Below are 13,469 nucleotides of genomic sequence, written 5' to 3' on the forward strand. Positions count from 1 at the left end.
TTCTAACACTTGAAACTGCATCACTTACTGACTTAATCGCAAGAGGTACATAGTAACCCATTCTGAAAAGAACTTGTGTTTACCAAGATCCTGGAGGGCCCAGAATTCCTAAAGAGAAAGAAGCAGTTAATGGCAGATGATCAGAATTTTGTTCCTATAAGCAAAAACCAAAGTAAGCAAATGAATGTTGTGGTTTAACCCCAGGCAGCAGCTAAGCCCCACACAGCTGCTCACTGATTCACAGAGAATCAGAAGGGTGAAAGTAAGAAAAATTGGTTTTAGAGATAAGAACAGTTTAACAATTGGTAATAGCAATAATAATAATAATTCACAATGAAAAGAAAAATAACAAAAAGACAGATAAAGAAAACCCAAGAAAAACAAGTGATGCAAATGAAAAACAATTGCTCACCACCAGCTGATGCCCAGCCTGCTCCCAAGCAGTGGCCCCTGGCCAGCTTTCCCCCTATTTTATATACTGAGCATGATATCACATCCCCTCGGCCAGTTTGGGTCAGCTGTCCTGGCTGTGTCCCTTCCCAGCTTCTTGTGCCTCCCCTCAGCATGAGAAGCTGAAAAGCCCTTGACTTAGTGTAAGCACTGCTCAGCAACAACTAAAACATCAGAGTCATCAGCATTATTCTCATCCTAAATCCAAACCACAGCACTGCACCAGCTACAAGGAAGAAAATTAACCCTATCCCAACTGAAATCAGGACAACAAATTATTAAAAGGATTTAAGAGGGAAGGGGTTCTCTCCCCCCCAAATTCTACTAGTATCTTTTCCTCTGTCTATAAATAATTTATTTTTGCTAGCACAATACATCCATATTAATACACCTGTGTTATGGCAAATTCTACCTAAACACCTCCAGCACTTCATCCCTATTTTTCCTTGGCTTATTATGTGTCCTATTTTATTTTTTAGGCTACATAACTACAGGTTTTACTCTCTTCTGAGTTTTGTACATGTCAGATCTATTTGTAGGGATTATTTTTCTTTTTTCAGAATTGTGAAATAAGGGAAAATATATTGAAAAAGAAAGATAAAGCGTGGGAAAAAAAAGGGAACTTAAGGCTACAGGGATAGGAGAAGAAGGAGAACAGAGAACACAGGAGAGGAAGAAGGGAGAGGAGACTGAACTTAGAAAAGGCAGAGAGAAACCACAGCTTGGGGTTACTGCCTCCAGTGCTGGACAACCACCACAAACTCTGCTTCCCTGGCAGATTACACTGAGCTAACAGGTGCTTCGTATTGCTCGGTTGAGAGAAAGTAGCCAAAGCTCACAGCTAAATAAATAAATAAATAAATCAACTTCAGAGAAAGAACAGATTAGAAAGAAATGGACACAGATAAAAGGAAGAAAACAGTAGATATATAAGAAAAAAAGGGGCAAAATAAGGGAAATTAAAAGCAAGAACAAAACAAAGTTTTGATCACATCCGTGTTTTTTTTTAAATAAATTGGAGTCAATATAATTAAAACCACATTTGAGTATAGAAATGCATTAAAATTACAAAAGATTGGGGGAACAGCAGGTGGGTAACAGGTGAGTCAAACATTTGTTCAAAGATGCACAGGGTTAAGCTGCTTTAGGGAGAATTTCAGAATGTTTCCAGTTAATACTAAATGTAAAGGCTCCTGCAGTGTTCCCAAAGGATTCTGGCATTTTTAGGTCAATTTTGGTGTCCAGCTCAAAAAAACATAAGAGATCTACAAACCAACGTGAGAAGTTACGTTGCTCCTGACAAAGTATTAGTGTGTGAATAAACAGCAGACCAAATCACTTTAATAAAAGAAAAAATTTCTTCAAAACATTAAAACTTTTTACCAGCATAAAATTGTACCTGCTTTACAACATCAGTTTTGGGACTCAGTGCTTGGGGGCTAAACCATTTCATCGTGTGAAAAAAATGGTCAGCTGCTACCAAGTGAAGGCTGGAGATGTCCTTTGGTGTAACCGCAGGGTCAGAATACACCAACATCATTAGTTCCTCAACCTGCACCTTCACTGAAGGGGAGATGGAGTTGCCATAAATGCCACTACTGCAGTAGTCCAGAAGTGGCTCCATACTGCATGGGGGTGGCTTCCATTCCTCCTACTACATGCAGGCCACTAAGAAATGGAAAAATCCTTTGTATTCTATGACAAAAAAAACTTCTCTTACAAACACACCCATCCTCTTATCACCCCCTCTGTACAAATTATTAAACCCAAAGCTACGGCTCTTTGTATTTTTGTTGCTTACTACTAGAAAATCTCGGCTTTTTAACTATTAATGGATCCAAGCTCATAGAAAAGGTCAGGTTAGACCTCTTAAACAGAAGAAAACAAAGAAAACCAGAGAATTGGGTCCAAATCACTTAATTATCTAGGACTCAGCTGGAAAAAGAAACAGTAACTCCTCATTTTCATTCTATGCTTTATGTACAGTTGTTTTTCCTCCCTAAAACCACCTCCTAAGTTCACCTGCTCTCATTTTAAATTAGATTCAAAGACAAACAGAAATAAGTCAGAAGTTAGGGAAAGGCAATGAAGTTTCCCAGACAAAGTGAATAACACTCCTCCCATGGAAAAGGCATGGAAAAAAAGAAAAAAATAATTTTGGCTCTTGCAAAAAGGCTTCCTATTTTTCTTTCCAGATCAGGTATCTACAAGCTTTCTTTTCAGAATTTCCCCTCTGCATTTTTATGCAATTATTACTTGCCTAGCATCTTACTCCAGGTCAAACATTTCAGCACTGTTTTCACTGCTAAACATTGCACTGTATCCAGGTAAGAAGTTATCTCTTTTATTTTAATATTCTTATCTCTTACGGTTATACTTGCTCCTGAAGAATAAGTAGGCTGAGTTATCAGCAAGACAGGATGGGATAGCAGGTTGGTCAGGAGAGAATAACAAAATGTATTATAATGCTTTAAGCTACACTTAGAGCCAATCTTGTGCCCAAGGAATGGCAGAGGCCACTATGGGCTGAGATTCTAGCAAGAGTTTATGATGAGATGGGATCTCACTTATCATTAGATATCAAGACAACCCAACCAACCTCAGGGCAGAGGTTTAGGCCACCTGGTTGAGCCACAGTAGGAATAGTTTCACTGACCAGAGACTGAAATTTTCCTTATGAGCCCTATCTAATTCCACTTGTGTCTCACAAAATACTACCAGAAGGCATCCTTAAGTAAAACAAAGGAAGAGGGGAGGGGGAGGAATGTTCTTCCTAGCAGACCCATCTTAAATGTGAAGAAAATCACATTCCCACCTGTGTATGAATATTTATGACTACTCGTATTGACCTGTACCAGAGGCTGAAAATCTGACTTCAGCACTCTCATTAACGTACCTTTCATTAGCGCTCTTCATGAATATATATCCTTCACTAAGACACAGGCTTAACATGGGATGGTAGCATGACACATGTATTCGTCTCCCTGTCCCTTAATAATGCTACAATGACACATTTCCCAGGCAAATCATGGCTTGGGACATCCTCTATTATGCCAGGGTTATGTCCAACTTGATTTACTCATTTTATATTAAGTATTCCTAAAACTGGGTGCTTGTATTAATACCTCAGGAATATGGAGCTCCTTTAGCTGGTCTTCAGTAATTTCACTGAGCTGTCGAAATGTCATTGTAAAATCAGCCTTTGTATCTTCCATAAGCTAGTGAAATAAAGATACTTCAATCACTGTTTTTAAAGTATGGAATATCAGTTCAGATGTTTGCCAACAAAATAAGTAAGGTAAACTCACTTTTAGGAGGAAAGCAATCAAATAGTTATCATCCTTATTCTCCCCAAGAAGGCCCAATTTTGTTTTGAATAGTTCTGTGAAACTGAAAATAGTAACAAAGTAAGGAAATTGTTCCATCATATCATTTTAGTATTGTGAGTAGAAGGCTTGAGTTCTGGAACTGCATACCGGGTGTAATAGTGCTCACCATACCCCTCCAAAATCTGGGAAGCTCTGCAAAAACAAAAGAAATGTCAAATCCTATGGAACTGAAATACTACTGTGGGTACAATCCTACTGTACACTGAGCAATGAAAACTACTTCTGTCTGGTATCTCACAAACATTGGTATTCTGAATCAGCTGGGATCTGTCACGGGAAGATGACTGAGGAGAAGCATTTTAACAGACTTCAAACACATAAATTGCCACTGTAAAGAAGAAAAATACAATGTTCTTCCTTTTCATACTGAATAAGAAGTCACGAGTTTAAATAACACGAAGGATTCATATTAGGAATCATTCCAATAGGATATTAAAATACTATCTCATCACTTCAGGAGGATGTACGGTCTTCATAAGTAAGCATCCTAAAGAACAAGCTAGACAGAATAGAAAACTACAGGCAAAGGTCCAATCTTAGTGAAAGGAGAATGGACCACATATCTAGGACAGCCTTCCAGTGATTTTTTGCTATTATTTATGACCAATGAAAAAATTTCTCCCCTCCCTCCAACCTTATTCTGGCCAATAATTAATTCAGAATCAATTTCCACTTAGGAAAAAAAAAATAAAATTTAGAAGTCAAATCCTTTCTTTCCTATGTGCTTGGTCTTAGAGGGTCTCCCATGTCACTAGTTCTTTAAAGCAAGAAGACATTTTAAGGATTACTTACAGCTGCTTTTGTCTGGGATCCAGTAAAGGTTTTAGAGCTTGTAACAGCTTGCTCAGATTAAACAGCCCAACATTTGCCTGGTTTCCTATTTTATACCTACTTTCATCATCAGATGTGTTTGGAACAAAATCTGTTTCAAACAAAACATTACTTTTCCACAACAGAGTAATCACAATAAACAATCAATTTTAAAATATTGAAGTGCATTCATTTTTATACTTACACAGCAAACTAATAAAAGCCCTAAAGTTACTAAATATTTAAAATCAGATCACAAGGATACTTAGTTACAGTGAATTAATTCAAGATATATTATTTGCAAATCTAAGGAATACATCCTTCACAGACAAGTTTCCACATCACAGTTTTCCTACTTGAAGATACAAAATAAATTTGGATGTTTAAAAAGAAAAACATCATTTTTACACTTAAAACAATGTCTTATTCAATGTTTTTACTACATACAGCACTACTGTTTAGCACTTGGACTAAGCAAACAACTATGCAAGGAGATTCAGGATTTATAAGTATTTTTGGTAAAGTAACCTGTATAAATTTTAGAAATTTATAAATTTTATAAATTTACAGGCCTGTGTTTAAATAAACAGGCCACCTAAGCAAGATTTCTTTCAGTTGTACAAACAGACTTTATGTATTCACATAAAAATGAGGGCTAGTGTGTTCCAGTATGGAAATCTATTTTTGGGGAGATCGTAAGTAAATGCTATCCAAAAGTACAAAGCATGTGTACCTACAGCGCCAGTCTTTGAATGGATGCAGTATGAACCCCTCGCTCAGCTCACGTGCAGGTAAGCTGATCAATGCACACAGCATTGCCTGAGCTCTCAGAGGCCATTAATAACAAACAGACCACTAAAGAGGAGACCTGTGACATCTGGCAGATCTGGTGATTGGTTCCAATCTGAACTTTAACTCTGAAGTATTTCATCTGGTTCTAGGGTGTATATTGGTTCTGGCTGGGACAGAGTTAATTTTTTTCATAGCAGCCTGCATGGTGCTGTGTTTTAGACTTGCAACTAAACCAGTATTGATAACACACCAATATTTTAGCTATTGCTGAGCAGCGCTTGCACAGCATCAAGGGCTTCTCTGTTCTCACTCTGGAACTACAGTAAGTTAGGCTAGGGGTGGGCAAGGAGCTAGAAGGGAACACAGCTGGCACTGCTGACCCCAGCCAACCAAAGGGAAATTCCATACCATAGAATTCCATGCTCAGCAATAAAAACTGGGGGCAGTTTTTCCAAGACAGTTATTGCCTAGGGACTAACTCAGCATCAGTCTGGTGGTGGCAGGTGGTGAGTGATTGCCTTTGCATCACCTGTTGGTTGCCCCCACCCCCTTTTTTTCCCCTTCACTTATTCAACTGTCTTCGTCTTGACCCATGAGCTTTTCTCATCTTTGCTCTTCCAGTTCTCTCCCCCAACCAGCCCAAGTGCGGAGTGAACAAGTGGCAGGTGGATCCTTAATGGCTGGCTGGGGTCAACCCACTATACAAAGATATAAGCCCAGAAAAGACCTGTTTTTTCAATGCGATAGACACAGTAAGACATTTCCTCTCATGACATTTCCTTATCTTGAGGCTGCAACTCAGGGAAACAGATAGCATGATAACCACTGCTGGTTCTAAAGCTTACTCAGGTGCAACCTCTAAACAATAATCTAATAATATGCATTTATGTACATACTGGACCTATATTTATCAATCCCAGACTCAATGGCGTTCATGTTTTCAAAGAAACATTGCCATGACTGGGTAGGTTCGATTTGCTTTCTTCCAACATATATTTAGCTGCTGTGACTATAAAGCTTTTGACTTTTGGCCATAATAAGGCAGCTTTTGGCTGCTCACACAATTTTAGTTTTTTATATGTTTCTGTTGTAGCATCTATTCAACTCATAAAACTGGCCTCCGATATATTTTTTTTCCCTAAACCTCCTCAAACAATACACCAGCTTGGGATTTTTCCACTAATGATGTTAGTTTTCATGTACACTGGAATTATATAAGTTAATACAAAGAATTTATTGTAAGTAAAAAATATATTTACAAACAGATGCTATACTCACTTGGGTCATAGGAGTCCATAAATCCAAATGGACCATAATCTATTGTTATGGATAATAAACTAAAGTTATCTGTATTGCACACACCTACAGTTAAACAACAAACAAGGAAAAACAGAAGTTAAAATTCCAGTAGTCTCCAGAAAGTTTGCTGTGAAATAGATCCACTGAATCTACTGAACTCTGGAGCAGTTACCTTTCAGAAATCACACTCTGGAAAACAAACCTGTCTTTCTTGCCCTCGGCCTGGCATGCATATGAAGTATGAAAATGAGAAACTGCTATTGTCTTGCATTTGGTTTCTATACCTAGGTGGCACTGTTTCCTTTTCCTTTCAGTGCTACACAGTATTGGCAGCATCTTGCAAATCGGTCTTAGATGCTTTCTTGCAAGTTGACTGGGTGTTGTATTAGCAAGACAATGCTATTTTATTTTTCATAATGCAAATCTGAAGCAAAGGTGGACAGCACTGTATCCTGTACACTGTAAAGGGCCAGGTTTTTATGTAGATGCATCAAATTCAGAGCAATTAAATTTATGTATATCATCAATACATGGTACACCAGACTACTGCAACAATTCTGAGAATTCTTGCTTCTGTCAGATACAGTCGTGCTTTGAAAGATCAGAGAGTGCTCCTAACTCTGTTATGAAAAAGAAAATTCTATTAATGCATAACAGATGATACTGCTGTAGGCAAAGACATCAGATGAACTGAAGAACAGTGACAAATAAAATCCATCTTTAAGTATACGACTGCAGTCCCTCCTGTAAAGCCAATGCTATCTACTGCAGCTTACCATGTGCAAACCCCACAGACATCCACAATGCAATCAGATTTGCAGTCTCCGATACGACTGTAGAGAAAAATTCCTAAAATCAAATATATCTTTTACTTCAAGTCCTCTGAATCAAAGATATGGAATACAATAAATATTATAAACATTTGATTCACTTTAGAAATATGTCGCAATCTATTTTTAGATGTCTGTCTCTGTCAGGACTTTTCATTCACATTCTAAATGATGTGACTGCACAATAACCTTATCCAGCAAAGACTATAGTTATGTAAGTACATAGATGCCCTAAAATAAATTAAAAAGTCAAAAAAAAAAGGAACAAAGATACTATATATACTAGTGCATATACTATATATGCTACATTATACTAGAAAAAGCATAATACATCACTTCATGACCACTGCTCAATCTGAGCAGTAAGAGAACAAAACAGAAAAGGGAAGCTTCCCAATAAACATTTCCATAACAAAAAGTGGTGAAGAATGTTTGTATTTGAGAAAAAAAAAGAATGTTTGTATTCCACTTTGAGAAAAAAATAAATTCAAGAAGCAGGTTTCTGAAGGCAATTAACAAACTTCCACTAATAAAACCTGGAAGCTTACTTCAAATTATTAAAAAAATTAAAACTTGAAACTCTGATAAGCTTTTTATAATTTTTGCTTACATGCTTGTGGAAAATAAAAAGTAACTTACCAAGACTTAAGCACTTACCAGATATCTATTTGAATCATTCATGGCTATTGATGGAAAATGTTCCTGGATGATAAAGTCTAGCAATCTTCTGTAATAGGGGAGGCAGAATTCTTTAAACAAAGCTGGTACCTCTAAAACTGATGATTCAAAATTCTTGGTTTTAAACAGTTAATCTACAGCTTGCTGCAAATAGTTATTAAAAAACTCAATCAATCTATTCCAATGAGTATTGGATTAAGCCCTTATAAATGCTTAGAGATAAAACCTAAGGTTCCTGTCATAAATATGACTGGAGACTGCGATGTATTTTAAAATTATTCCCACAGATTTCAGAAGACACTGGGATCTGGTTTTGCATGTGGTAATATCAATTTTTTAGGGAAGTTTCTGTATCCAAAAAAAGTATATGACTACAAGGAATAATTCTAGATCGGAATTATCACAACAAAAATTTTATGGCTGAATTCTTATGAAGTAAGGTTACTTGCCATAGTAACTGGCCACTCCCAAGACAGGGCTGCACAGTCTTGCAAGACAGGCTCAGGAAACAGGGATACATGCATTAAAAATCGCAATGCCTGTCCGATGTATATCTTCCCAGATCTAAAGCTTTGGAGTGGCTGGTATCTAGTACATTTAGGAGCTCCCTGTAGGACCCTCTTGTGGTCACAGCTAGCCAAGGCCACTGGCACATGCAGCTGTAGGCAGCATCTACACGACGGGTAGGCGACCTGGGCGAGGGCTGGACCGGGCCAAGGGCTGGACCGGGCCAAGGGCTGGACCCGGCCAAGGCTGTGTGGGTACGCCCTCAAATATTTAGATTTTACCTTCTCATCAGGTTGTTGGAGCAAATCACTAAACTCTCCTCAAATTGTGATGGTTTTATCACAGTACCTAGCAACCTGACCTTTAGAAGGGTGTCCAGCCTACTGCCTCTGAATTTCAGCAGGTTGCTCCAGGACGTCCTCTTTCAAGACCTACTCTGAGGAGGAAGCACAGTCATACGAGCCTTGGCCTGCCCCTTCTGAGCCCCTCTCTGAAACAGGCAGGCAGGAGACATCTATTTCGTATGGCTACAAGTGATCCTTACTCCTCTTACATTCTCCTTAAATCCACTGGGTCACAAACATTTTAACGAAAAAAAAAACCAAAACAAAACTTAAAATCAGTATTTCAGTTCTACAATTAAAATCTGCTGTGAGATTTAAAAGAGACAGACAGCATGGAATGATGTGGGAAGTTAAACTGAGTTCTCAGTTACTACACCGTACAACTGCTGCTTTGAGCTCTTACTCATTTTTAAGCACCCCAGAACAATTTGTATTGCTCCTGAGAAATGACCAACTTTTAAATATTTACAGTAGACCTAAATGTTTGTCATGCTAATTGCTTCACACGCAAATTAACATTGCTCAGAGGCTTAAAACCATGCAATAATTTCTTACCTAGTACAATTCTCTGGTTCTGCATATTTCTAGAGAGCATACTTTATACAACATACCTATGTTAGTCATTTATTTCATATTTCTGTTAATTTAGCTTCACAGACAACTATGAGAAATGCCAGAACTTATACTTCACATTTACAAATCCTTCCAAAACAAACAACTCCCTAGTGCTTAGTTACCAAAAGTATTTCAGCTATAAAACCTTTCTCATTTTGCAAGATCCAGGCCTTCAGAAACATCTAGGGGGTTTTATCCTTACGAGGCAAGATCTTTTGTATGCTTGCATAAAAATAGCAGGTTATCTTTCCCAGTTATGCAATCTTCCTTTGTAAATAATCTATGTCTAAATTCCAACTGTATATACTTTATTCTAATACATATTTGATTGTTAAGAAAAGTAATAAAGTCACTATGAAGATTAAATTCAAACCTGAGTAAGTCCAGTTCCCCAGAATGAGCTAAAATTTCTAAGGATCCTATACGAAACCACGATTTGGCAAGACGTAGCACTATTGCACCTTAAATACAGACACATATGTTTAAATGTAAACAGAGTATCACCAAAATAAAATAATTCCATAGTAAAAGCTGTCATGTGTTGTTCCTGTAGACGAAGAATTTATATATGTATAGTTAAACTGGTATTTTTGTAAGTATGCTAGATGCATAACAAATGAATATTTATAATATTACTTCACTACACATACATTTTAGTGATAAAGCCTAATTTACTATACCAGCAAACACAGGCAAAATTCCAGCACTGCATTAATACTAGAATAACTCCAGACATGCTAGGAACAAAGAAAAACCCAACATAAATAGATTTTTCCCCATGCTCTGCCATCCCACTCTTTTTCAGAGCAGATGTAGATGATGTAGCAATGGCACAGTCACAGTAGCATTCCCACCATCCTAGTATTGCTATTGGAACAGTGGAAAATTTCCCTAGCTTTCAGTACCATTTTCCTAATGGCAAGTGAAAATAAAAATTATACCACGACAACACATATGCCACAATCATAGCAGACTTGTTCATAGGGCTTCATTTTTTTTTAACTAAGATATGTTTCAGACCCATTTTCTCAGGAGAGGTTCTGTATCTTAATAAATGAAATGAAGCCTATTTAGTACTTTTTATTAGACATATATGACATATTAAATGGAGAACTAAGTTACAGTGTTGCAACATATCTTGAAATGTGTTTATTACCTCTTTCTTTCTTAATATTTCCATTATAGAACTGGTCTCTCCACACATCATCATCACTTACAACTAAGCTGTAACAAACAAGAAATGGACATTAAAAAGTTATCTTAGGAAAAAGAATTTACAATGAAAATCAAGTCATATTTTATATAACTTTATTTCAAAAAAAGGTAAGCTATTTTTGCTGGCATAGTTTTGTATTTACAAATGACACAGGCAAACAGTAAGCTGAGGCTTACCAAGCTTCATTAGCAAGATGCATTTATTTTGTATTCATACAATGTTGTCCAATTTCCATTACTTAAACTGATCTTGAGGAGGAGGTTGCACCAAAAAAAAAAAAAAAAAAAAAAAAAAAAAAAAGTACTGCATTCATCTGGAACCCCAGTGACAGATTAGTGTGATGATAACGTTATGTAAGCCACAATTTCCCTGAGGACAACAGCAAAATTAGAAGGACAGAGAAAACAGAAACCAAATTGTTGCATCAGATGCAGGTTGCCCTTTACATGAGCCAAAACTGTTGTCTCAGGATCTTTGGGGACAGACCTGGGACCCTTAGCAATCAGGAGCTCTTCAAATACTATCAACCCACAAAACAGGCATAATTCTGATGATACATTGTAATTATCCCTTTCTCTTGCACTTGGATTTTTAAAAACAATCTCTTCCTTTCATTTGCCTTAAAATTCTGCACAATCTACCCGAATACTGAGATTTGTGAGTGCTTGGAACAACTTTCCATGCTATAAAGTATTTCACAACATTAATTCATTTCACAAAATAAAATATGTAATTTCACTGTATTTTCTGTTATATCAAGCAAAATAAAATGGAATCAATCCTCACAAACTATACAAGGGCATCATATGCCCCCAAGGTTAACATGTAGGAAGTTCTCTCTCCAAAACAACTGGGATTACGCTAAATCCAGCAGAAGTAAGGCTCAGTGCTATGCTCTGAAAGAGGTATTGACCCCTCAATAGGCACAGAGGACTTCTTGTTCAAGAGTCGAACAGCAGGAAAATTTAGTTCATTTTGTATAATTCTTTATCTTTGCTTGCTGATAACTGGAAAACATTATTCTCTTCAGGAGAGACATGGACCTGTTGGAGTGGGTCCAGAGGAGGGCCACAAAAATGATCCAGGGGATGGAACACTCCTGTGAGGAAAGGCTGACAGAACTGGGTTGTTCAGCCTGGAAAAGAAAAGGCTCCAGGGAGACCTTATTGCATCGTTTTAATACTTAAAGGGGGCTTGTAAGAAAGATGGGGAGAAACTTTTTCGTAGGGCCTGTTGTAATAGGACAAGGCATAATGGCTTTAAAAATAAAAGAGGGTAGATTTAGACTAGATATAAGGAAGACTTTTTTTTTTTTACAATGAGGATGGTGAAATGCTGGTTGCCTAGAGAAGTGGTAGATGCCCCATTCCTGGAAACACTCAAGGCCACATTGGGTGGGGCTCCGAGTAACGTGATCTAGTTGAAGATGTCCCTGCTCGTTGCAGGGGGATTGGACTAGATGACCTTTAAAGGTCCCTTCCAACCCAAACCATTCTATGGTTCAAAATAGTTGTGTGGCATGCTATTTGAAATTCAATGCAGCTACTTATAGCTGCTATCTATTACGTAGTTGAAGACTGCACAGACAACAGAACCAAACTTTCCTTGGAGATACACAGAAAAGAACCAGAGACAAACCTAATATTCCACTCATAAACATGACTAGGGCAGTCACAGCGTTAAAACTCCCAAGTGTTATATTTTTAGAGTACACTAGATAGTGGTTTTACATAACCTAGCATCAAAATTTTAGAAAGAATTTAGTTAGACCAAAAATATGGGTTATGCATATAATATGTACAAACAATCATGGAAAGGAATGATTTGACTGAAATCTTACACAGTGCAGTTGCTTGCAACAGTAACTGTGGCTTAGAAACTAAATTATCATTAGTAGTAGTAGTATATTCAGTATTTTTGAAGGTATCTAATAGCTATCCAAACTGAACATTCTCTGTTAACTGCAAAAACCAGGCTGTGAATTGTTCCAGAAGGAGGGAAAAAGTATCTAGAAATCAATCTGCTCCCATTACTGGAGCTGTACTGATACAAGCAACATTAGGAAATTCTTTCAAAAAAAGACTCTTCTGGAAATGATCAGATATGATCAGTACATCTGTAGGATTAAGTACAAAAAGTGCTGACATAAATGATATGGAAAATCCTAACCCCTCAAGAAAACCGTAAGTTTTCAAAAACAGGGAATGAACCCCAGACACTAACAAAATATTGTGTGCATTGGAGCACTACAGGACAGGAGTCAGGATAATGATGCTTCTAAATTGTACTGGTTTTAGCAGACCTCTGCCAGAAGGGTTGCTTCCTTTTGACTATGTAATTCTTAGCAGCCTCCTTGCAAAACTCCTGCAGAATACCAGCATTTATCTTATTATCGACAAAAAATCTACAGAGGCATCAACACTTGGTTAGTTACTAATACAAGTTAATGGATGTGCAACACAGATAGCCCAGCAGCCACATAAAAATACCTGCATTCCCACTACAAAAATAGTTTTCAAATGGTCCCTGTGGTTGATAC

General features: G+C 37.4%; 1 protein-coding gene across 5 annotated transcripts in view; it reads right to left on the bottom strand.

Moving 5' to 3' along the window:
* The window catches only part of LOC130147295 (protein adenylyltransferase SelO-like), a 28,204-nt gene that overhangs the window by 9,364 nt on the left and 5,371 nt on the right, over positions 1-13,469 (bottom strand). For 2 of the 5 annotated variants that reach the window (XM_056334213.1, XM_056334216.1), the window contains exons 7-16: positions 10,871-10,938; positions 10,088-10,175; positions 8,228-8,297; positions 7,517-7,589; positions 6,720-6,803; positions 4,632-4,761; positions 3,927-3,971; positions 3,759-3,840; positions 3,576-3,668; positions 29-108 (exon numbers count right to left, since the gene is read on the bottom strand). In XM_056334213.1, the coding sequence (XP_056190188.1) occupies positions 29-108; positions 3,576-3,668; positions 3,759-3,840; positions 3,927-3,971; positions 4,632-4,761; positions 6,720-6,803; positions 7,517-7,589; positions 8,228-8,297; positions 10,088-10,175; positions 10,871-10,938 (813 nt within the window). The other 3 variants (XR_008821184.1, XM_056334217.1, XM_056334214.1) reach the window with 3 other exon arrangements.

The sequence above is a fragment of the Falco biarmicus genome, chromosome 4, assembly GCF_023638135.1.
Source record: "Falco biarmicus isolate bFalBia1 chromosome 4, bFalBia1.pri, whole genome shotgun sequence".
In the NCBI taxonomy this organism is placed as follows: Eukaryota; Metazoa; Chordata; class Aves; order Falconiformes; family Falconidae; genus Falco; species Falco biarmicus.